Source organism: Pristiophorus japonicus, chromosome 1, assembly GCF_044704955.1.
Source record: "Pristiophorus japonicus isolate sPriJap1 chromosome 1, sPriJap1.hap1, whole genome shotgun sequence".
Taxonomy (NCBI): domain Eukaryota; kingdom Metazoa; phylum Chordata; class Chondrichthyes; family Pristiophoridae; genus Pristiophorus; species Pristiophorus japonicus.
The window spans coordinates 300522408-300544999 of record NC_091977.1 but is presented as its reverse complement, the minus strand read 5'-3'; the positions used below and the strand labels follow the sequence as shown (position 1 = coordinate 300544999).

General features: G+C 41.2%; 1 protein-coding gene across 16 annotated transcripts in view; it reads right to left on the bottom strand.

The window, feature by feature from the left end:
• Positions 1-895: 895 nt before the first annotated feature.
• Positions 896-22592, bottom strand: part of fam49bb (family with sequence similarity 49 member Bb) — a 253404-nt gene continuing 231707 nt past the window's right edge. For 15 of the 16 annotated variants that reach the window (XM_070888514.1, XM_070888524.1, XM_070888517.1 and 12 more), the window contains 7 exons: positions 18847-18983; positions 17617-17694; positions 9206-9322; positions 8916-8995; positions 6412-6538; positions 6053-6123; positions 896-1658 (listed from right to left, as the gene is read on the bottom strand). In XM_070888514.1, the coding sequence (XP_070744615.1) occupies positions 1595-1658; positions 6053-6123; positions 6412-6538; positions 8916-8995; positions 9206-9322; positions 17617-17694; positions 18847-18983 (674 nt within the window). In that variant the 3' untranslated portion in view covers positions 896-1594. The remainder of the gene's footprint in view (positions 1659-6052; positions 6124-6411; positions 6539-8915; positions 8996-9205; positions 9323-17616; positions 17695-18846; positions 18984-22592) is intronic. The other variant, XM_070888528.1, reaches the window with a different exon arrangement.

Here is a 22592-nt window from a genome sequence, read left to right as displayed (position 1 = left end):
CTTGCACAGGAAGGTGCCATGAGATTGTCTGGATTCAGTGGCTAGGAATTAAATTGAGGATTGTAAGGGCAACAGTAAATCTACAGTCACATACTTCACATCACACATTGGTGCTTGCGCTGTTGACGATATTAAATGCACCTCCATATGTGGAATGCAAGTGGTCAGAGTGGAATAGTGCTGGTTGTTAGCTGGAGTTTCACTCGATTATCCTATTAGCTCAAAGAGAAATTTTATCGATCTTTAACAAGTTACCAATTACTGCCCATGATTGATGTCTCCCACAGTAGGCTGAACAAGTAGAGTCCTTAACACAAATTCAATATGGGTTATGGGAGGAATGGACTTAATAAACTTTCCTTGTTCCATTTTATGTCCTCAGGCTCCTAATGCTCCAGAGAATCAACAGATGAGAGCCGTAGAATCAAATTCACATGGACAACGATAGTACATTATCTAGTTGTAGCTTTAATCTGCTTTGCTGGAATTTCACATAAGGTTGCTATTACAATAACAGTGAATTATGATATCTGCTGTATTGTCAGGTTGTTTGCAGAAGACCACAGTCAAGTAACCAAATTTCCATAATGATGAGCGTATTTCTGCTGAATATTTTGCAATACATTTTTACATGAATCACGTTCCATGTGAGCATCCAGAGTACCAAATATTTGTGTTCAGATTTTTAACTATTCTTTTATGGAGAAAATACTAATCAGTTTAAATGAATACATTTTTATTTTTGTTGAATAGTGTAACATATGTGAAGGATATGGTAGATAGATATAGAGCATAGTTAGAATTCAAAAGGGTAAGTTTGTAGTCATTTAGTGAATAAAGTGTGAGGTGATGATCAGAAAAAAATGTAAATATTCCAAAGTTCAAGAGTCCGGTTTTAGAAAAACAAAAGCTCATTTTATTTGACCAACAGCTGTTCATTTTACATGTACATGCATACGCATCTGTTACGCACACATCACAGTTTAACGTTAGTTTAATGAATGTTAAACTTACATACACTCGTACAAAATGAGTCAATGCAAACTGAAGTATTAACAAAACAGACTTGTATTATAATTTGTAGTCCGTTGTGCTAGGTACCTTTTTGTACAATAAAACATATATAGTTAATTTAACATCTGTTCAATTTTTTAATGGATGCACATGATAAAGCTGCGATAGGAAATGACTTTTTTGAAGTTTCACACGGCATGAAAAGGCTTTGTCATGCAGAAGCTGTATTAAATATTAATCAATCGAAACGGAACAGAGATTTTCTTTGTCTTTTAGGCCAAGTTACTGAATTTCCTTACACATACAAAGACACCCAACTTGTGAATAGTAGCTGCCAATGTGCTCCATGACCATCCATTCATTCATTCATAAGTGAAACAAAGTAAACACTTTTTGCACTGTTTATGTATCGTCTTTTAAGAGTTTGGCACAGAAAATAAGTTTAGCTTTTTTTAAGAGCAGAAACACATTTTAAAAAACAAAGAAAAAAGCAGTTGCATTCTTTAAACATTAAAAACATATCTGTGCATCTCAATCATTGCAGAATACTGTCCTCTGTAGCCAGCTCTGTTGCTATGCTTTACTGCAACATTGTCTTAATTTGCTTGGAGGTAGTCTCATCATTCAAATGCTTGGTGGTGTACCTGGAAACCAGAATGTCACATCTCTGAAACAATGCTTCAGATTAGCTGAATTAATCTCAAGACATAAGGACATATTATTTTGTATGGAGGTATTATACAATCGTACACGGATAAAGTTAACATGGTTTAATAAAATAATATCCTTTCCACATAATAGAACAATGTCTGAACATGCTGTGGCTCTTTTCTCTCAAAAGGAGAAGGATGAGGGGTGACCAAATAGAGGTCTTTATGATTATGAAGAGGTTTGATAGGGTACACGTAGAGATGTTTCTACTTGTGGAAGGGTTTCAAAAAACTAGGGGCCATAAATATAAGATAGTCACTAAATCCAAAGAAGAATTTAGAAGAAGTTTCTTTACCCAGAGAGCAATTAGAATATGGAACTTGTTACCACAAGGAGTAGTCGAGGTAAATAGCATAGCTGCCTTTAAGGGGAAGTTAAATAAGTACATGCAAGATAAAGGAATAGAAGGATATACAGGTGGGGTTAGATGAAGTAGTGTGGGAGGAGGCTCGTGTGGAGCATAAACACCAGCACAGACCAATTGGGCAAATGGCTTGTTTCGATGCTGTAGATTATATGCATTTACACTATCAGATTGCTTCTCAAGAACCAGCACATCAAAGATACAAGGCTTGATCAAAATTGCTGTCATCATACCCCTTTTTAAAAGAAAAATTCTACCCTTGATCTTGGAGCTTGCAAACAATCGCCCCCATCTCCAACCTCCCTTCTCCCTTCTCCCTTCTCAAAAGTGTTGTCACCTCCAAAATCTGTGCCCATCTCCATGTCTGAGTCTCTCCAATCATGATTCTGCTCCTGTCACATCCTTTGTGACTGTGGACATGGTGCATTATCCTACCTTGTCCTCCTCAACCTCTTTGCAGCCTTTGACATGATTGGCCGCATCATCTTCCTCGGACACTTCTCCCCTGTTCTGCTCACCAGGACTGCCCTACTTTGGTGCCACTCTTGCCTATCCAAACGTAGCTGCAGCATCTCCAGCAATGGCTTTTCTTTCCACTCCTGCACCGTTACCTCTAGAGTATCCCAAGGATCTATTCTTGGCCTCCTCCTTTTCATGAGGCTGCCCCAATGCAATTGACACCCAACTCTACCAGTCCACCACCTTTCTTGACCCTTCCACTGCCCCTGTGCTGCCAGACTGCTTAGCCGATATCCACTCGGATGACCCGCAATTTCCTCCGGTTAAACACCGGCAAGAGCGGCATCATCTTTGGACCTCACTACAAAGTCCGTGCTCTTGCCTTCATTTCCATCTCACTCCCCGCTAAACTAGACTCTTTGCATCCTATTCTGCTACAAGTTCAGCTTCTGACCCCATATTCTTTCCATCACAAAGACTGCCTCTTTCCACCTCTGTAAAATCATCTGCCTCCATCCTTACCTCAGTTTACCAGCTGCTGAAACCCTTATCCATGCCTTTGTCACTGCCATACTCTATTTCAATGCGCTCCAGGCCAGCCTTCTATCCTCCACCCTCTGTAAACATCAGTTCATTCAAAACTCTGCTGCCCAATCCTATCCTGCACCAAGTCCCGCTCACCCATCACCACAATTCTCACTGACCTTCTGTGCCCGTTCCCCCAATGCCTCCAATTTAAAATTTTTATCCTCATGTTTAAATCCTTTCATGGCCTCAGCCCTCTGCAACATCCTCCAGCACTACAATCCCCCTACGTAAACTCTCTGTGCTCCTGACTCTGGCCTCGTTGACCCCAACCTCCCGACACGCCTCTTCGACGGTTTATGTCTTCAGCCACCGAGCTCTGGAATTCCCTCCATATACCTCTGCTTCTTCCACTCCCTCGTCACGATCTTAAAACCCACATCTCTGTCCAAGTTTTTAGTCACCCTTTCTTCCTAATGTCTTCTTCTTTGGCTTGGCATCCAGTTTTGCCTATTATGCCTCTGTGAAGCGCTTTGGAACATTTTTTCTACATTAAAGGCATTACATTAATGCAAGTGGTTATTCATTAGCCAACTACATTTCGGCCATAATTTGAGACAGTTGGTCCTTACTATAATGACATGCAAGTACATCCTGTATTTGATGATGCTTCTTTTAAAGAAATATAATTCTTTTGGATATTAAGGGAATTATGGAATATGGGGATAGTACAGTAAAATGGAGTTGAGGTGGAAGATCAGACGTGATCTTATTGAATGACAGAGCAGGCTCAAAGGGCCGAATGGCCTACTCCTATTTCTAATGTTATCTTATGTAAGTTACATGAAAACAAATTTTAGTGCGCCCTGTTTCTATTGCAAAACGATGGTTAAACTTGCAAGACTGCCATCAACAACAACTTGCCTTTAATGTAGTAAAGCATCCCAAGGCGCTTCAAGAGCGTAATCAGACAAAAATTAACACTAAGCCAAGGTAGGAGACATTGCGACAGGTGACTAAAAATTGGTCGAAGAAGTAGGTTTTAAGGAGCGTCTTAAAGGAGGAGAGGTGTGGAGGGGTCTAGGGAGGAAATTCCAGAGCTTAGGACCTAAACAGCTGAAGGCAGAATTACCTATGGTGGGATGAAGGAAGTTGGGGATGCACGAGGCCTAAATTGGAGGAACGCAGAGTTCTCAGAATGTTGTAGGACTGAAGGAGGTTGCAGATATAGGGAGGAGAAAGGCCATGAAGAGATTTGAACAGGAGGATGAGAACTTTAAATTCAAGACGTTGGTGGACCGGGAGCCAATGTAGGTCAGTGAGCACAGGGATGATAAGGTGAACGGGACTTGGTACGAATTAGGATACATGCAGCAGAATTTTGGATGAGCTCATGTTTATGGTGTGCAGAAGATGGGAGGCTGGCCAGGAGAGTATTGGAATAGTCAAGACTGGAGGTAACAAAGACTTGAATGAGGGTTTCAGCTGCCAAAGGGATGAAACGGGCCGGAAACGGGTGATATTACGGAGGTGGAACCAGGCGGTCATGGTGATGGAGAAGATATAAGGTCGGAAGCTCATCTCAGGGTCAAATAGGATGCCGAGGTTGCTAACTGTCTGGTTCAGCCTGAGACAGTAGCCAGGGAGGGGGATGGAATTGGTGTTTGGAAAACTGAGATAGTGGCGGGATCCGCAGACAATGGCTTTGGTCTTCCCAATCTTTAATTGGAGGGAATTTCTGCTCATCCAATTGTACAAGCAGCCTGACAAGACAAAAGCAATGGAGGGATCGAGAGAGGTGGTGGTGAGGTATGGCTAGGTATCATCAGTGTACATGTGGCTCAACTGTGGATATATTCAAGAGGGAGTTAGATATGGCTCTTATGGCTAAAGGGATCAAGGGGTATGGAGATAAAGCAGGAAAGGGGTACTGAGGTGATGATTAGCCATGATCTTATTGAATGGTGGTGAAGGCTCGAAGGGCCGAATGGCCTACTCCTGCACCTATTTTCTATGTTTCTGTGTGGAACCTAACATTGTGCAACAAGTAATTATGAATAATACATAATTGCAATGTGTGAAGTGCTATGTTATAAAAATGTATTAAATTGTAAATTATCAATATTGTTCCACAATTTGTGTGTTTGAAAATACAACTTTTAAAACATTTTTCTTATTTTTTTTTAAAGCCCAAATACAAAATATTTTTAATATTAAGGGGTCAAAATTCGGTCCAGCCGTTTGAGGTGCTGTCAGCGGCTGAGTGCTGATTTTAACGCCAAGCGCTGCCTCAAACTGCAAAATTCAGTTTTGCCGCCCAAAGATGAAAGAGCAGCGCCAAAAGTGGCGTTGCACACTCATCCTTGGGTGCCAACAGAGCGACAGCTCAGGAGACCTACTGAATTTTGTGACGGTAGGCTGCCGGCATGCGAGTTTTAAAAAAAAGGGGAAAAAAAGTTTCCAACACGTTCCCTCACCCACACTTCCCCACTGGTCCCATTAATACCTAAATGCTAAAAAAATAAACATTTACCTTGATCCCTGGACGCTACCGCCCAGGATACCCGATATCCCACTACCTTTCCCAGGCTGTACGGACACCTGCCGGTAAGGCCGCCATACTCACCTAATTTCCCAGCGGCGGCAGCAAGGGTGCGGTGCAAGCTCGATGACGACACCATGGATGGCGGTAAAGCGTGCAGTGGTACGTCTTGCTGCTGCCACCACCGCCCAATTAAATTTCCCGACAGACCAGGAACCTGGTCGCCATCGACAGTTAAGTACTTACTCTTCGGTGCTAACGGGCGGCGTAAGAAACCGAATTTCGACCCCCAAGTCTTCTAACATGAATAAATTAAATCTGGTAGCCAGAATGGCACTTTCATTATTAGATATTCAAATCCCTTACTAAGTGGGTCAATCTGCGAATTCGGATTGTTTACACCTGAATCTGAAAGGGCCATGAATGTTTCTAATTACCTGAGAGCATTCAGAAGGCCTTCTACACTATTTGGAGGCTGATCCTTTAGGACTTTTATGCAACCTTTCATCTGTAGGAAAAATTGAATAGATGTAATATTAATTTTGACAGATTCACAACGATTATTTAAGTAGCTCGGTGTAAATTTACATATATATATTTACAAATAATTAAGCCTAGTTTTGTTACTTTAACTAATTAGAAATGTATCTTTTATTATTAAAAAAAATAAAACCATGAAGGAATAATTTACCTGCTAGGCTGGCACTCATGCTGCAGAGTATTGCCAAATACAAATGCTTTATCAATACGTGAAAATAACAGCTTAATAGCATAATGCAATGTAGGATAAACTCACATCAATTTTGGACGTTTTGGCAAATGCCCCAACTGGATGCACATGGTCATAAAGAATGATGACACCCACCATCACCCTCAGACAAAATGATACCGTTTCTTCACTCGCAAATCTGCTCCTGTATTCCCTGCCCATGAAAGAAATACACCAGACATTAATTTATACGATTGTATTGTTCAATTGCACTTTTTTTAAGGTTGCCATATTACCATATACCAATTTATCAGTAATTGTGGAAAACTTTTCGGCTAATTAGCTTGCATATCCAATTACCTTGGCCTAGAAATTGCGTTCGGAGGCATACCTCGGGTGTACTCCTCCGACTCGTGAAACAATTACGAAAGTACCTCCTGGCTCTCAGGCTGCGAAAAGTTGCGGTCTCAGGCCTCGAGACGGAGAGCAACGTAATGACCCACGGATCCCAGGAACGTAGGCAGTGCAAAAGCATACCTGGGATCACGTAGGTCGGTCCTCCAATAACAAAGGAGAATTCCACTTCAATCATTTACTAAGGAAATTCCCTAATGATATCCCTAAATCTAATAATTATACAATGCACAGAATTGAAATTTTATTCTTAAGTTTCTTCTTGCACCAACCTTAACAAAACTTACATTTTTTGATAATTTTATACATCATTAAGACTATAATCCAGGTCAATATTTGCTGAAACTCATTTAATAAATTGTATGTGCACAATTTAGGAGATTAAATTGTTTAATTTAAGCTTTAGATATCCCCTTACGCTAATACAAATAGGCCCAATGCCTGCTTGCATCAACCGTAAGACTGACGTGGGCAATTGCTGGGCAAATAGCCCAATTCTGTGGCAATGATTGCTTTTTCGGACCCCCGCGATGGCCTGTCAAAGTGTACTTTGAGAGGTCGCAAGATCCAGATTTCATGCATACTCAGAATATGGGATCAACGACACCGCAATTTGAGGGCCCTTATCTCACGGTTATGTTGGGCTGGTCTAGACTGGATCAGGCTAGCTAGTATATCAAATCAAACATCGGTAGGTATGCAAGAATTACTAAAGCATTATAATTTTCATCAGGCAAAAATTGTGGTAAAGTTTGACAGCTTAAGAATTTGTTTAAATATATTCACCAAATGTAATGAGCAAACCAAAAATAGCCATTAAAGGAAAAATTGTTGAAAAAAACCTATCCTTTGAACATTATAATTTGATAACGGGAAACTTAGAACATAGTTTGTCAATACCAGAAACTTAGACTTGTGGGTCAATACTAGAAGTTAAAAGATAGACAACTATGCCTCGATCATAGCCCCTTTCTGCTCCTGGTAGTAATTTAAATATTTAACATTTTTCTGCAGTAATATTGTATTAATTTTTAAAAAATCTGAAATGAGAAATACTCCAAGTAGACAGCAAAGAGAAAAGCCCACCAGTGAATTACAACCTAGATATTAAACTTCCTCAATTAAGGAAGGTTTCTTAATGGAGTCCTGCCCGGCATACACTGATGTCATATTGGTCACATTTTTAACAGTTTGGATTTTCATATGCATGAATCAGTCCCAAAAAATCTACATAACTTTTATTTATATAGCACCTTTCACGACCTCAGGGCGCCCCAAAGTGCTTTACAGCTAATAAAGTACTTTTGAAGTGTAGTCACTGTTGCAATGTAGGAAATTCGGCAGCCAATTTGCAGCATTTCTACATAGAATCCCTCAAACATGGATATAAGGGGCCAAATCTTACTGGAAAATAACTGTTATTACTGTGCAAATCGACCAGCAAATTCAAGGGATTAAGAGCTACGTCGTGAGTTGCAAATTTCCAAAATTTGCTGGTCGATTTACACACTCCACCGTTTGCCTCGAACAAATGGCATCTCATCCTTTAGCCTCCCAGTTATTTTTAAGAATTTGCTGGATTTGCACATCAAACTCGCTGCAGAAAGTTAGGGCTCATAATTAACAGCCTACATACCCTTTGAATGACGTGGTAATTGTGAGTGACTGCCAATCAATCTCTCTGGCTCGGAAAGGGAACAATTTAAACTGTTAACAATTTACTGCATGCAGGAAAGAGTCTCGAGATTTTTTTAAATTCAAATGTAATTTTTATTTATTTATTTTCCTTTGTCTCTTTTCTCTCTCTCTCTCTCTCTCTCTCTCTCTCTTAATCCCATCTTTCTTTCGCTGTTTATTTCTCTTTCTATACCTGATTTGACTCTAATTTACCCTCCTCTTCCTCTGTTTCTTTCTCAAATCTCCTTGATTAAGGAGACAGACTGTTGGTCCTACTTTCACTGCGGTCTCAGATGTCCCGTTGCCCTTGCTACGCCGTTATCAGCTTGCACATCCAGCAAGTTACAGCGCAAAGTATATTCAAGCTGACGAGTGCAGGATAAAGTCTAACTAATGCACCATGCCACGAGATGCCCCTAGCCAACAAGATGTGGCCACATATCTTTAATACTTTACCCCTCTGAAACAACTACCAATAAGAAATATTATGTTCTACTCACGGTGTCTCCAGCATAACTCTGCATACACTTGCCATAGTGCTTAAGCAGTCAGTGGTGTTTTCTATGGGTAGAGACTTGTTCTACAAAAGGGATAAAGAGGGGGAGAAGTGTTTTTGGTTATTTGTATCAAAACACTGTACTAGCTTTAAACTTCATATTTGTGAAATTCTATAAAGTATAGAATGTAATTTAATGAATTTCAGTCCTTCAGGCAATGAATAGAAAATAGAACAGAAAGTCTTATTCTCTACTTAAACGGTGGGCAAATCAGGGTACATCTTTATACTTACATCAGAAACAAATTTTGTTGTGGCATCACTCAAGGTTTTCAGCATTGGAGTTGCTTCAGCATAAAACAGGGACATTCTATTGGCCAATTCATTATTTACTTCATTTTCTCCTTCTGCCTATTTATAAAGAACAGGGATGTGGTATTAACATTTCAGCAACATTAGTTCTTATTCCTCGTTACGCTACAAGCTGAGCTTTATGTGAAATGATGCATCAATTGCAAAGTTTTGTTCTAAAATACAAGAAACATACAACGGTAATGCAACATTTATTATCCTCTAAACTCCTCAATTTACAGATTTCATACAAATTTATGCACCTGGCTCCGAACTAAAAAGATCAGTCTTTAAGGCCACTCGAGTAATCTAAAAATACATTCTGAAATATGGCTTTTTTAAGTGGCACTTCTCCTCAAAAATGTTAGGACTAATCAATTCAAAATAAAGACAGAGAGAAAATATACCCATTTCCCAAATCTGAGGTGTCCTAGAATTGTTACCAAGACAAATAATATTACAAATAAAACAGCAGTATCTATCAATCATTATTAGGAAATGAGAATATTTCTCTCCATGTAGTTGTTGCTCTGGTTATCTGAAACTTTAATATCTAATTATCTAGTTGAAACGTAATAACACATCTCCAACTAGTTGATTACAATAGAAATGGGGCCTATGGTTTGGTGCACATGTAGTGCTGCAGGACACAAATATCAGTGTGTTGCATTTAACATAAAAATGAAAGCAAGTTGGTGCTTGACCTGCATTTGTCAGAACCACAAATACTACTGTGAATATTTATCATGCTTATAAAATTAATACTGAACCATTATAGCCTTGCATATTTGGCATTGTGTAATGACTACCAGAGAAAGCTAAGCAATAATTTAACAACTGACGCGTGGGAAAAGATGAGAAGAGGGAGAAGAACGGATGCTGAACAAAAATGAACACTAAACTAATGTAATAATTGAGCGTAAAAGAATCAGGCGACAGAAGAACTGAAAATCAGCATCAATAAATTATTACATAAGAACATAAGAAATAGAAGCAGGAATAGACCATATGACCCTTCGAGCCTGCTCTGCCATTAAGATAATGGGTGAACTTCTACCTCAACTCCACTTTCCCGCCCCAACCCCATATCCCTCGATTCCCTTAGTGCCCCAAAATCTCTCTCTCTGTGTTGAATATACTCATGACTCAGCATCCATGGCCCTTTGGGGTAGAGAACTCCTAAGATTCACAACCCTCAGTGAAGAAAACTCCTGATCGTATCCTAAATAGCCAATCCCTTATCCTGAGACTATGACCCCGTAGTTCTAGACTCTCCAGCCAGGGGAAATAGCCTTTCAGCATCTACCTTGTTTAAGAATTTTATATGTTACAATGAGATCATCTCTCATTCTTCTAAACTCCAGAGAGTATAGGGCCAATCTACTCAATCTCTCCTCATAGGACAATCCTTTCAACCCAGTAACCAATCTAGTGAACCTTTGTTGCATCCCCTCTAAGGCAAGTATATCCTCCCTTAGGTAAGGAGAACAAAACTGTGCACAGTACTCCAGGTGTGGTCTCACCAAAGCCCTGTACAATTGTAGCAAGATTTCCATACTTTTATACTCCAACCCACTTGCAATAAAGGCCAACATACCAGTTGCCTTCCTAATTTCTTGCTGTACCTGAATGTTAACTTTGTGGTTTGTGTTCAAGGATATCCAAATCCCTCTGAATTCCAACATTTACGGTCTCTCACCTAAGCAAGCTTGATGTGCTTGTCCTAAATCTCTCAGAATGACAAATACAATTATGAACATTGTTCTGAATGATGTAAACCACTTCAGGTGAAACAGGGTTAGAACCAGATTTAGCCAGGAGAGAATCACAGAATGGTATAGCACAGAAGGAAGCCATTCGGCCCATCTAGTTTGCGCCAGCATTTCAAAGAGCAATCCATTTAGTTCCACCCATAAGAACATAAGAATTAGGAGCACGAGTAGGGCATACGGCCCCTCGAGCCTGCTCCGTCATTCAATAAGATCATGGCTGATCATCGACCTCAACTCCACTTTCCTGCCTGATTTCCATATCTGTTGATTCCCTTAAACTCCAACAAACTATCTCAGCCTTGAATATACTCATATTCAGTAACCACAGCCCTTTGGGGTAGAGAACGCCAAAGATTCACAACCCTCAGTGAAGAAATTCCTCCTCATCTCAAGTCTTAAATGGCCGACCCCTTATCCTGAAACTAGTTCTCGACTCTCTAGCCAGGGGAAACAACCTCTGTCAATCTCCCTCAGAATCTTATGTTTCAATGAGATCCCCTTTCATTCTTCTAAACTCCAGAGAGTATAGGCCCAATGTACTCAACGCCTTATCATAGGACAACCTCGCATCCCAGGGATCAATCTAGTGAAACTTCGTGGCACTGCCTTCAAGGCAAGTATTTCCTTCCTCAGATAAGAGCAAAACGGTGTACAATACTCCAGATGTGATCTCACCAAAGCCCTGTACAATTGGAGCAAGACTGCCTTACTCTTGTGCTCCAACACCTTGCAATAAAAGGCCAATATGCCATTTGCCGTCCTAATTGCTTGCTGTATCTGCATCCGAACTGTGTTTCCTGTTCGAGGGCACCTAAATCTCTCTGAACACCAACATTTGATTGTCTCTCACCATTTAAAAAATATTCTGTTTTTCTACTTTTCCTACCAAAGTGAATAACCTCACATTTCCCCACATTATACTTCACCTGCCACCTTATTGCCCACTCATTTAACTTGTCTATATCCCTTTGCAGCATCTTTGGCCTAAAAACTCACCAACCTTACGCTCGGTTTTTCGGCGTTATTTCGCCGTTTTTGGCGAAAAAGGGTGAACTGGGAAATTCGGAGACGTCTTGCGCCGGTAGTTTTTAAGTACCGCTGGGGAGTGGACCGCTGGCATGCAAGACTCAAAATAGCGTTTTCGACAAAAATTTGGCTCACAACGCACCCGTAGTTAGGATGCAAAAAACCGCCAGGGAAAACCCTTGGAACTGCAAAAAAGGCAAGTTAACTTTTATATATTTTTTTAAGTCTTTTGCAGCGATTCGATAGTTAAGTGTCTTGTAAATATTTTGTGATTTTTTATTTTTTGCAATTTTTGGGGGGTGTTTTCCACCCTCTCTCGCAGTGGTATCAGCCTTGGAGAAAAGTTGCAGAAAATTTGCGGTTTGCGCCACAAATCCTCATGCAACACCGATTTTTATTGCAGAGTAGCGGAGTGATAGCAGTATTTTTGGCAAAAAAATACCACTATCATCAAAAAATGAATTTCTAGCCCAATGTGTTCTCCTCGCAACTTACTTTCCCACATTAGAAGAGTGACTACACTCCAAAATGTACTTCATTGGCTGTAAAGCGCTTTGAGACGTCCAGTGGTCATGAAAGGTGCTATATAAATCTTTCTTTCTAGCTTTGTATCGTCAGCAAACTTGGATACATTATAATCGGTCTTTTCATCTATGTCATTAATATAGATTGTAAATAGCTGAGGCCCAAGCACTGATCCTTGTGCTCCCCACTAGTTACAGCCTGCCAATCTGAAAATGGCCCATTTATCCAACTCTCTGTTTTCTGTCAGTTAACCAATCCCCTATCCATGTTAATACAGGTTGGACCTCTGTGGTCCAGTCCCCTTGGGACCTGACCGATGCCGAAACAGAGAATTTTCCGGACCATGGGAGGTCACACCTAGCCTAGGCTTATCTGCCGACAACGCCCGGGCTCGTGTGTGTGTGTGTGTGTGTGTGTGTGTGTGTGTGTGTGTGTGCGCACATGTTGCCAGCCTGTGGGCGGTTCCCTCAGCACCCGCGCACACACTCACTGACTGACAGCTGCTCCAGCCAATCGTTGCACACACTCACTGACTGACAGCCGCTCCCAGCGGTGGTTAACACGCTGGTTTGGTGTTCTTTTTTTTTTTATAAACCCTCCTCTCCCTCAGGCCCAACTAATGCCGAACCACGGATGTTTCCAGACCAGATTGTGCCGGACATGAGAGGTCCAACCTGTATATTACCCCCAATCCCATGAGCCCTTATCTTGCGTAACAACCTTTTATATAGAGCCTTATCGAATGCTGTTTGGAAATACAAATATACAACATCCACTGGTTCCCCATTATCTACCATGCTGATTACATCCTCAAAAAACTCTAATATGTCTGTCAGACACAATTTCCATTTCATAACCACATTGATTCCACCTAATCATTTTCTAAATGCCCTGTTACCACTTCCTTAATAATGGATAGCAGCATTTTCCCGACAACTGATGTCAGGCTAACTAGCCCTATGTCCCTGTTCTCGCTCTCCATCCCTCCTTTATTGAATAACAGAGTTAGATTTTCTACCTTCCAATCCACTGGGAACATTCTAGAATCTACAGAATTTTGGAAGATCACAACCAATACAACCACTATCTCTGCAGCCACCTATTTTAGAATCCTAGGCCCCAAGTTTCCACATGATTTGCTCCTGATTTTTTTTAGGAGCAACTGGTGTAGAACGGAGTATCTTAGAAATCTGAATTCTCGACATTTAGTTTGCTCCAGTTCTAGTCAGTTAGAACAGTTTCACTTTGGAACAGAATTTTTTTTTCAAAAGGGGGCGTGTCCAGCCACTTACACCTGATTTCAAAGTTTCGTGAGTGAAAACTTACTCCAAACTAACTTAGAATGGAGTAAGTGAAAATTTTTGTACGCTCAAAAAAACCTTGTCTACACTTTAGAAAATCAGGCGTAGGTTACAAATTAGGCGTAGGGAACGAGGTGTGTGGGGGGGGGGGGGGGGGGGAAAGAGGGTGGGAAGGGAAGTCATTAAATTCTACAATCAATCCTTAGTTATACTTATACAAATATTATACAAATAAATCCAACCTGAATAAAAATTTATAAGCAAAGAAAAGATTAAATAAACCATGTTCCTACTTGTGTGAAAGTGCTTCAGGCAGGCCTTTCATGTTGGAGACAGGCAGCGGTGTGGCGTCAGTGTCTCGACGGCAGCGGCAGCAAGCTTCGAGCTGAGCTGCAGTGCTTGAGGCAGGCCTTCATTCTCTTTGTGGCTGGCCGCGAAGCAGCAGCACCGGACGAACCCGAGGCCATTCGGCCATGAGATATCAGCGGCATCAGTGGCTGGCCGTCAGCCGAAGAATCAGCGGACCGATGTGAGGCCATTCAGCCGTGAGATAGCAGCGGCTTCAGTGGCTAGCCGGCAGACGAAGAATCAACGCAGGACACACGCAGCTCATTAAGGTTCTTGAGGCCATTCGGCCACGCTTTAGGGGCAGCGTCAGTGGCTGGCCGGCAGCCAAAGAATCAGCAGCGGACGGACGTGAGGCCATTCGGCCATAGGATATCAGCGGCGTCAGTGGCTGGCCGGCAGCCGAAGATACAGCAGCAGCCTTCGAGCTGTGAGGGGAACTGAGGCCATTTGGACAGGGAGAGGCAGCCACATCGACAGTTTTATATTTAAATTTGCAGAATGGGTGCTGCATTGTCAACACCACGTATTATTGCAAAGTTGAATTGGCACTCTTATTTCTCCAAACACACAGTCCTTAATTTGCATGCACCAATGCAGCACCAGTTCTGCAAGTTTAGCAGTGAAAAGCTGAACTCACTGATTTCAGCAGGTGATTTATTCAGCAGTGCTGCTAAAAGCACTCCCTCACACACAGAAATATCAAAAAAAATTAAATTACAAGCCTTTGCAGGGGTCCAAGAAACAAATCTTCACTTTTTCTGAAGTATTTTTAAAAATGGCCGAGTGCCAATGTTTGTGTAAGACTGCGCGTGCGCGCACACTCCAACGCGCACTCGCAGGATTGCCGGCACCACGAAGGCTAATTTAAATTGTACCCGCCCCCTGCTACTTAGAAAATCGCCGCGAGTGTTAGGCTCCGCCCCCTGCTGCGAAGAGCACGCTGCGCCAAGCAGACATCGAGCTCCAAGGAGCTCGAGAATATCGGACTTTTTTTTAGGCGCAGTTTTCGGCACGAAAAACAGGTGCCCAGCTCGGAGGTGCACCGTTTTCGCCGCGGGACGAAACTTGGGGCCCTAGGATGTAGGCCATCAGGTCCAGGAGATTTGTCAGCTTTTAGACCCATTAGTTTCTCAAGTACTTTTTCTCTACTGATCTTAATTACTTTTAAGTTGCTCTAATTAACCCTTTGGTTCCCCATTATTTTTAGTATGCTTTTTATGTCTTCTACTGTGAAGGCAGATATTAAATATTTATTTAAAGTCTCTGCCATTTCCTTATTCCCCATTATAATTTTTCCTGTCTCAGCCTCTGAGGGACCAATGCTTATTTTTGTTACTCTCTTCCTTTTAAAATACTTGTAGAAGCTCTTATAATCTGTTTTTATATTTCTTGCAAGTTACTCACATATTCTATTTTCTTCATCATCAATTTTTTGGTCTTCCTTTGCTGGTTTCTAAAATTCTGCCAATCCTCAGGCTTACTACTATACTTTGCAACATCATAAGCCTCTTCTTTTAACCTAATACTATCCTTAACTTCTTTAGTTAGCCACGGATGGATCACTTTTCCCGTGGAGTTTCTATTTCTCAATAGAATATATATTCATTGAGAATTTTGGACTATTTCTTTAAATGTTTGCCACTGCTTATTACGGTCATATCTTTTAATCTAATTTCCCAATCTACATTAGCCAACTCGCACCTCATAACTATATAATTGGCTTTAAGTTTAAGACTCTAGTTTTGGACTGAGAATTTCGCACTGGGTTTGAGAATGAAATACTTATCATAGTATGATCTCTCTGTCCCTTATCATAGAATCATAGAATGGTTCCAGCACGGAAGACCATTCGGCCCGTCGAACCCTTCCTGTCACACTCTGCTCATCTTTACCCAAATCGCTACACTACTCCATATTTTAACGTTTCTCTTTAGATTTCTAAATTTCCCCTCACCTGACCCCTCCCTTCCCCTTTTTAGTTTAAAGCCACATCTATGGCCCTAATTATTCAATTCACCAGGACACTGGTCCCAGCCCGGTTTAAGTGGAGATGCCAATGGAGCATTGGCACCATTCCTAATGGAATGGTGCCAATGCCCCATGAATCGAAACCCCTTCATCTCACGCCTCTCTCTGAGCCATGCATTTAACTCTCCAATCTGCTTGTCCCATTGCCAATTTACACATGGCTCAGGTAACAATTCAGAGATTATCTTTGAGGTTCTGCGTTTTAATTTGGACCCTAGCTCTTCAAACTCTCTCGGCAGAACCTCATTCCTAGTTCTACCTATGTCGTTGGTTTCTACATGGAGCACGATAATTGGATGCTCCCCCTCCCACTCCAAATTATTTTCCAGCCACGAGGTGATATCCTTAACCCTGGCAGGCAACACTGCCTTTGGAACTCCCAGTCGCAGTTGCAGAGAACAGTATCTTATCTCCCTGACTATACTGTCCTCTTCAACATTCCTTTTCACTCTCCCCACTTAAATGGTCTCTTGTACCACGGTGCCATGGTTAGTTTGATCATCCACCCTGCAAACCCTGCCCTCATCCAAACAGGCAGCAAGATCTTCATACCTGTTGGATAAGGACAAAGGCCATAGCAGCAAATTGGTTGATAACTGCCTACTTAATCAGATAGAATATGTAGTTTTGCCACACAGGATTGCATCATTTATTAGAGAGTCTCAGAAGGTTTGTACTAATGAACAAGTTAAAAGGGCACAATGGCTTGATTATTTAATCATGCAGGTTGAGCATGACACTGTAAATCATCATACAGCGCAGTCCCCAGAGAGTTTTACATGTTGTTTAACCTGCATTTATATAGCGCCTTTAACGTAGTAAAACATCCCAAGGAGCTTCATTGAAGTGTTAGCAAACATAATTTGACATAAGCCACATAAGCAGATAAAAGAGGCAAAGTTTAAAGAGCGTCTTAAAGGAGGAGAGAGGTAGAGAGGCGGAGAGGTTTAGGGAGGGAGTTCTAGAGCTTAGGGCCCAGGCAGCTGAAGGCACGACTGCCAATGGAGGAGCATGTTTTGCATTTTGAGTTACAATGTTAGCATAATTCTCAATATACACAGGTCCCAACCTGGTCTTTTTTTTTTTTAAAAAGCATCTAAATTAAATACCAAGTTGACAGTGAAAGTAATGTCACCATTTGCAAAACTGTCAATCAATGCATAGATGTGACAAAATTTAGCACTTTGTCTTGGCAGAACACATCAGCTTGTCATTTCAGTAAATTATAACATATCAAAATATGGAGTTCATTTTCAGACCACATTTTGAGCTACTTCCATTCTTCAAAGTATAAATAATTGAAATAATTACCAAAGAAGAGTGAACTTCATATGGGGAAAAATAATTGACTTACTGGTACATTATTGATCCTCATACGACTTAAAGTTCTCCTGTAGTAGCTGAAGTCATTCTGTATAGCAGGATTTGTCATCTGTAGAATAAATGAAATGAGCTTTGCGTTTTTTTTTAATTCAATAAAGTGCAAGGTGCGAAAGTAATACAAGAGGCATTACTGAATGTCTCCAACAAAATGTGACTGTTATTTCCATGAATGTCTAGGTAGTGAATGGTCATAGTTAGCATTAAGAAAATATTTCACACAGAACAAGTATTAACTTGATCACATTTTGCGTTTTATGATTTCAAGAACTTGTGTCTTTCATGCCAACCCCCCGATCCTCCAATAAAATCATTGGAAACTCTGAATTGATATGACGAATATTTTGCATAAAACCATTGTGGAATTTTGGAAAATAAATGCACTTAATAGGATCTGCATTATCCTATGAAATTCCATTAACTGAATAGCATTCAAAAGACTTCCTCCTCCTTTGTCCCTCCTGCCACGTGTTTACACTTCTCCAGTTTTGACACACACACAGGATGACAGTGAGGCTGAATTCAACACTTTCTCATTTGTATCTAATCTCGCTGCTCCACACAAGGACAAATGGAGCACAACAGCTATCCTGGGTATACTTAGGATAACAGATTTCTGCAACTCACCACAAAATAGTCACACTTCAAAATAGTGGCAACTACATCGAGTTGCACAAAAGTTGGATTATTCAAAGAATATGTAATTTGAAAAAATTTTGTTCTGCTTCTTTAATAGAATTGAATTAGCTCTAGTACTGTAAAAAAAAAACGTATTTTCAAATTGGCCAAGCTGAGTCTAAGTAGCTGTTGAAAGTTAGTACAATGTTAAGTTTAAGCTGCCAGAAAGTTGAGAATATTTGCACTCAAATTAAGGGCACCATCTGCTCCTTCCCCAATGTATTTTACCTTCTACTGGATCACAAATATCTCCTAACAAGAGCAGAGTCTCTCTGCTCCTGGGCTTCCTGTGACCGGCAACTTGAAGGTGATTTTTCCCTCCCCTTCGCATGGAAACTTTGTGGCTTCTGCGCAGAGCTGCTATGCTCAGCATAGCACAGATCAAGAATCAAGTGACATGAAAGGGAGTGTGGGAAGGGGGAAAAGAGTATAAAAAAGAAACCAAGCATGAGCCAACCCACTATACAACACATTATTGCTTCAGTGTGCAATCCCAGCATACCACTGCACAATCACCTTTGCTTACCTTAAGTTCGTCAAATCGTAGAGTGAAGTGAAGGATCTCAGCAAACTGCTTGGCAAGAGCCTGCTCTCGCTCAAGATGTTGTGTGGGACTGTATGGTGTGCTTGTCAGCGCTCCCAACAAGCCATGCAACGCTGCTTCTATCATAAAGAAAGTTTGGATTATTTTGCGTTAATACAAGCATTACTTAAATTATACAAATCAAATGGCATGTTGAATGAGCAGGAATTAATGGGCCTGAAATTCCGATTGAGGTCTTCCCGCGGGCAAACGAGTGAAATAGGGAAAAAAGATGCGCTCTTTTCGAACTTTCGAGCCTGAGGCCTCTCGTGACTGTGCGTCGCAGTGCGTGCACATGGGGACGTGCGCAGGCTGGGAGCTAGAGACAGCAGCCAATCAGGTTAGTATATTTTCTCATTCATAGTAATAGGAGTTCCGTAAGTCTGGAACTCCTATTACTATGAATGAGAAACACCCCGCCAAACACCCAAAACACAATAAAAAATAGAAAATAAACTACATATTTAACATTCATTTAAATTTAAAAATGTCCTGACTTTTTTTTTTTAAGTTTTTTAATTAAGCCTTAAAATAAACTTACCATTGTGGGAGGGTTTTTAAAAATAAAATGTGTTTTTATAACTTTATTTTAAAATGTTTGTGTATTTTTAAACACTTGCGCCAGTAAAAGTAGGCTACACACCTGCTTTTTCAGACGCAAGATTTTAAAGAACATTTGCAGGACAAGATATTCGTAAATATCGGAAATCTTGCCCTGCAAGTGTCCTCGCTCCCGATATGCACGAGATCTGTTAAGCCAGAAACTTGGCAGATCGGAAAAGCCGGTTTTCAGCTCATGCGCATTGCACGCTGAAACCCGCTTTTCCGATGCCTTCCCGGGTCCGTAGAAAATTTGTTCGAACCAGGGACATCGGAATTTCAGGCCCATTACCTGAGAAAGTCAATAGCTGAAATATAAAAGATTTCCTCCGTGCTGAAGCCTGCAAATACCATTAGTAGGCAATATACTATTTCTAAACTAATTAAAGCACTGGGATTAAGATCTCATTATTTGATCAACTTGCTAAATATTTAGTGTTTGTGCTTAGAACTAGTGCCACATTGCAGTAGTGTGTGTATAATAAATATATATGCATTTTGTGTTTTAAATCCAAATTGGTATGGCAAACAAATGAAAATCATGTGGAGTTTGTTGGGGAAAAAGCAGGGATATCTCACTTTATGCTCATTCTGTAGCGAAGCCTGGTTAGAAGAACACTGATGGGAAGAATGACCAAAAACTTATCAGCTGTGGAATTCAATGCTTATTTATGAAATATCGCACCCATTTTTATTTAACTCACTGCATCTCGTAAAGTGCATTAGTATAGAAGCTATCTGATGGAGTTAGCTGAACCACTTGATTCGTTAAGACCAGCAGCCAGGAATACTTGTAGCCATGCATACACAAAGCTCTTCCCTGGACAGAATTCCTGTGAAGTGAGGCCGTACAAACAAGGTGCTAACTAGCGGAATCAAATACTGCAGCTCCCGACTGACAGATCCAAAGAATCCAAGCAACTTTTTAAAATCAAGCTTTTAACTACGCACTGAAGTTACACCATATGTGGTGTCAAACCCAACTGGTGCAAGACTGTCTTCTCCCAGGTCTCTCACCTTTGGGCTCCAGAGTCAGATCAGCCACTGACTCTGGAAATATAGGCCTCAATTTTGGCAGAGCCCGTTTTTCAGCGCATTTATCGGAGTTGTGCCGCTTAGCTACGTTCTGAGGTGCGGCAAAAAAAAATGTTGCAACTTTGGCTGCTGTCCGGCGTCTTCACTGCAGTCGCACAGCGTGGCCAATCAAGTTGGGGGTGGAGCCTACATTCTGCGCTGGAAAATGTGCCGGGACGTCTGCATATGCGCAGTGGAGTCCGCTGGTGATGTCCGCACATGAGCAGTAGCGCTGCGAGTCTGCAATAACAATCCCAATTGATGTAGGGCTCGCTGTCAGTTTCAGAGCGTGGCGATGTTCTTCCTCCCTTAGGAGTGTTGCTGGGCTCCTTTAGGTGAAAGTCTCTGCATTTATTCTGCCTCCTTTATTGGGCTAGGGGCAGACAGGAGAGCTGATAGAAATCACCGGCAAGCAGGAGCACTATCAGCTCTCCTGCTTGCCCCTAGTCCTGGCCGAGTGGCCTCCCGGTGTGGTTAAAAACAAGGGCATACAAAGTGGCCAAAACTAATGGGAGGACAGAAGATTGGGAAGCTTTTAAAAGCTAGCAAAGAATGACTAAAAAAATGATTAAGAAAGGAAAGATAGACTACGAAGGTAAACTAGCACAAAATATAAAAATAGATAATAAGAGTTTCTATAGGTATATAAAAAGAAAAAGAGTGGCTAAAGTAAATGTTGGTCTCTTAGAGGACAAGACCGGAGAATTAGTAATGGTGAACATGGAGATGGCAGAAACTCCAAACAAGTATTTTGTATCAGTTTTTACGGTAGAGAACACCAACAATATTCCAACAGTGGATAGTCAAGGGGCTATAGGGGTGGGGGGGGGGGGAGGAACTTAACACAATCACTAAGGAGGTGGTGCTCAGTAAAATAATGGGACTAAAGACAGATAAATACCCTGGACCTGATGGCTTGCATCCTAGGGTCTTGAGAAGTAGCAGCAGGGATTTTTTTACAAAAATTCCTTGGATTCTGGGGAGATCCCAGCAGATTGGAAAACTGTAAATGTAACACCCCTATTCAAAAAAGGAGGCAGACAAAAAGCAGGAAACTATAGACCAGTTAACCTAACATCTGTGGTTGGGAAAATGTTGGAGTCCATTATTAAAGAAGCAGTAACAAGACATTTGGAAAAGCAAAATTTGGTCAGGCAAAGTCAGCATGGATTTATGAAGAGGAAATCATGTTTGACAAATTTGCTGGAATTCTTTGAGGATATAACGAACAGGGTGGATAAAGGGGAACCAGTGGATATGGTGTATTTGGACTTCCAGAAGGCATTTGACAAGGTGCCACATAAAAGGTTACTGCACAAGATAAAAGTTCACGGGGTTGGGGGTAATATATTAGCATGGAGAGAAGATTGGCTGACAAACAGAAAACAGAGAGTCGGGGTAAATGGTTCATTCTCGGGTTGGTAATCAGTAACGAGTGGGGTGCCGCAGGGATCAGTGCTGGGACCCCAACTATTTACAATCTATATTAACGACTCGGAAGAGGGGACTGAGTGTAATGTAGCCAAGTTTGCTGATGATACAAAGATGGGAGGAAGGGCAATGTGTGAGGAGGACATAGACAGGCTAAGTGAGTGGGCAAGAATTTGGCAGATGGAGTATAATGTTGGAAAGTGAGAGGCCATGCACTTTGGCAGAAAAAAAATCAAAGAGCAAATTATTATTTAAATGGAGAAAGATTGCAAAGTGCTGCAGTACAGCGGGACCTGGGGGTACTTGTGCATGAAACACAAAAGGATAGTATGCAGGTACAGCAAATGATCGGGAAGGCCAATGGAATCTTGGCCTTTAGTGCAAAGGGGATGGAGTATAAAAGCAGGAAAGTCCTGTTACAGCTGTACAGGGTATTGGTGAGGCCACACCTGGAATACTGCATGCAGTTTTGATTTCCATATTTACGAAAGGATATACTTGCTTTGGAGGCAGTTCAGAGAAGGTTCACTAGGTTGATTCTGGGATGAGGGGCTTGACTTATGAGGAAAGGTTGAGTAGGTTGG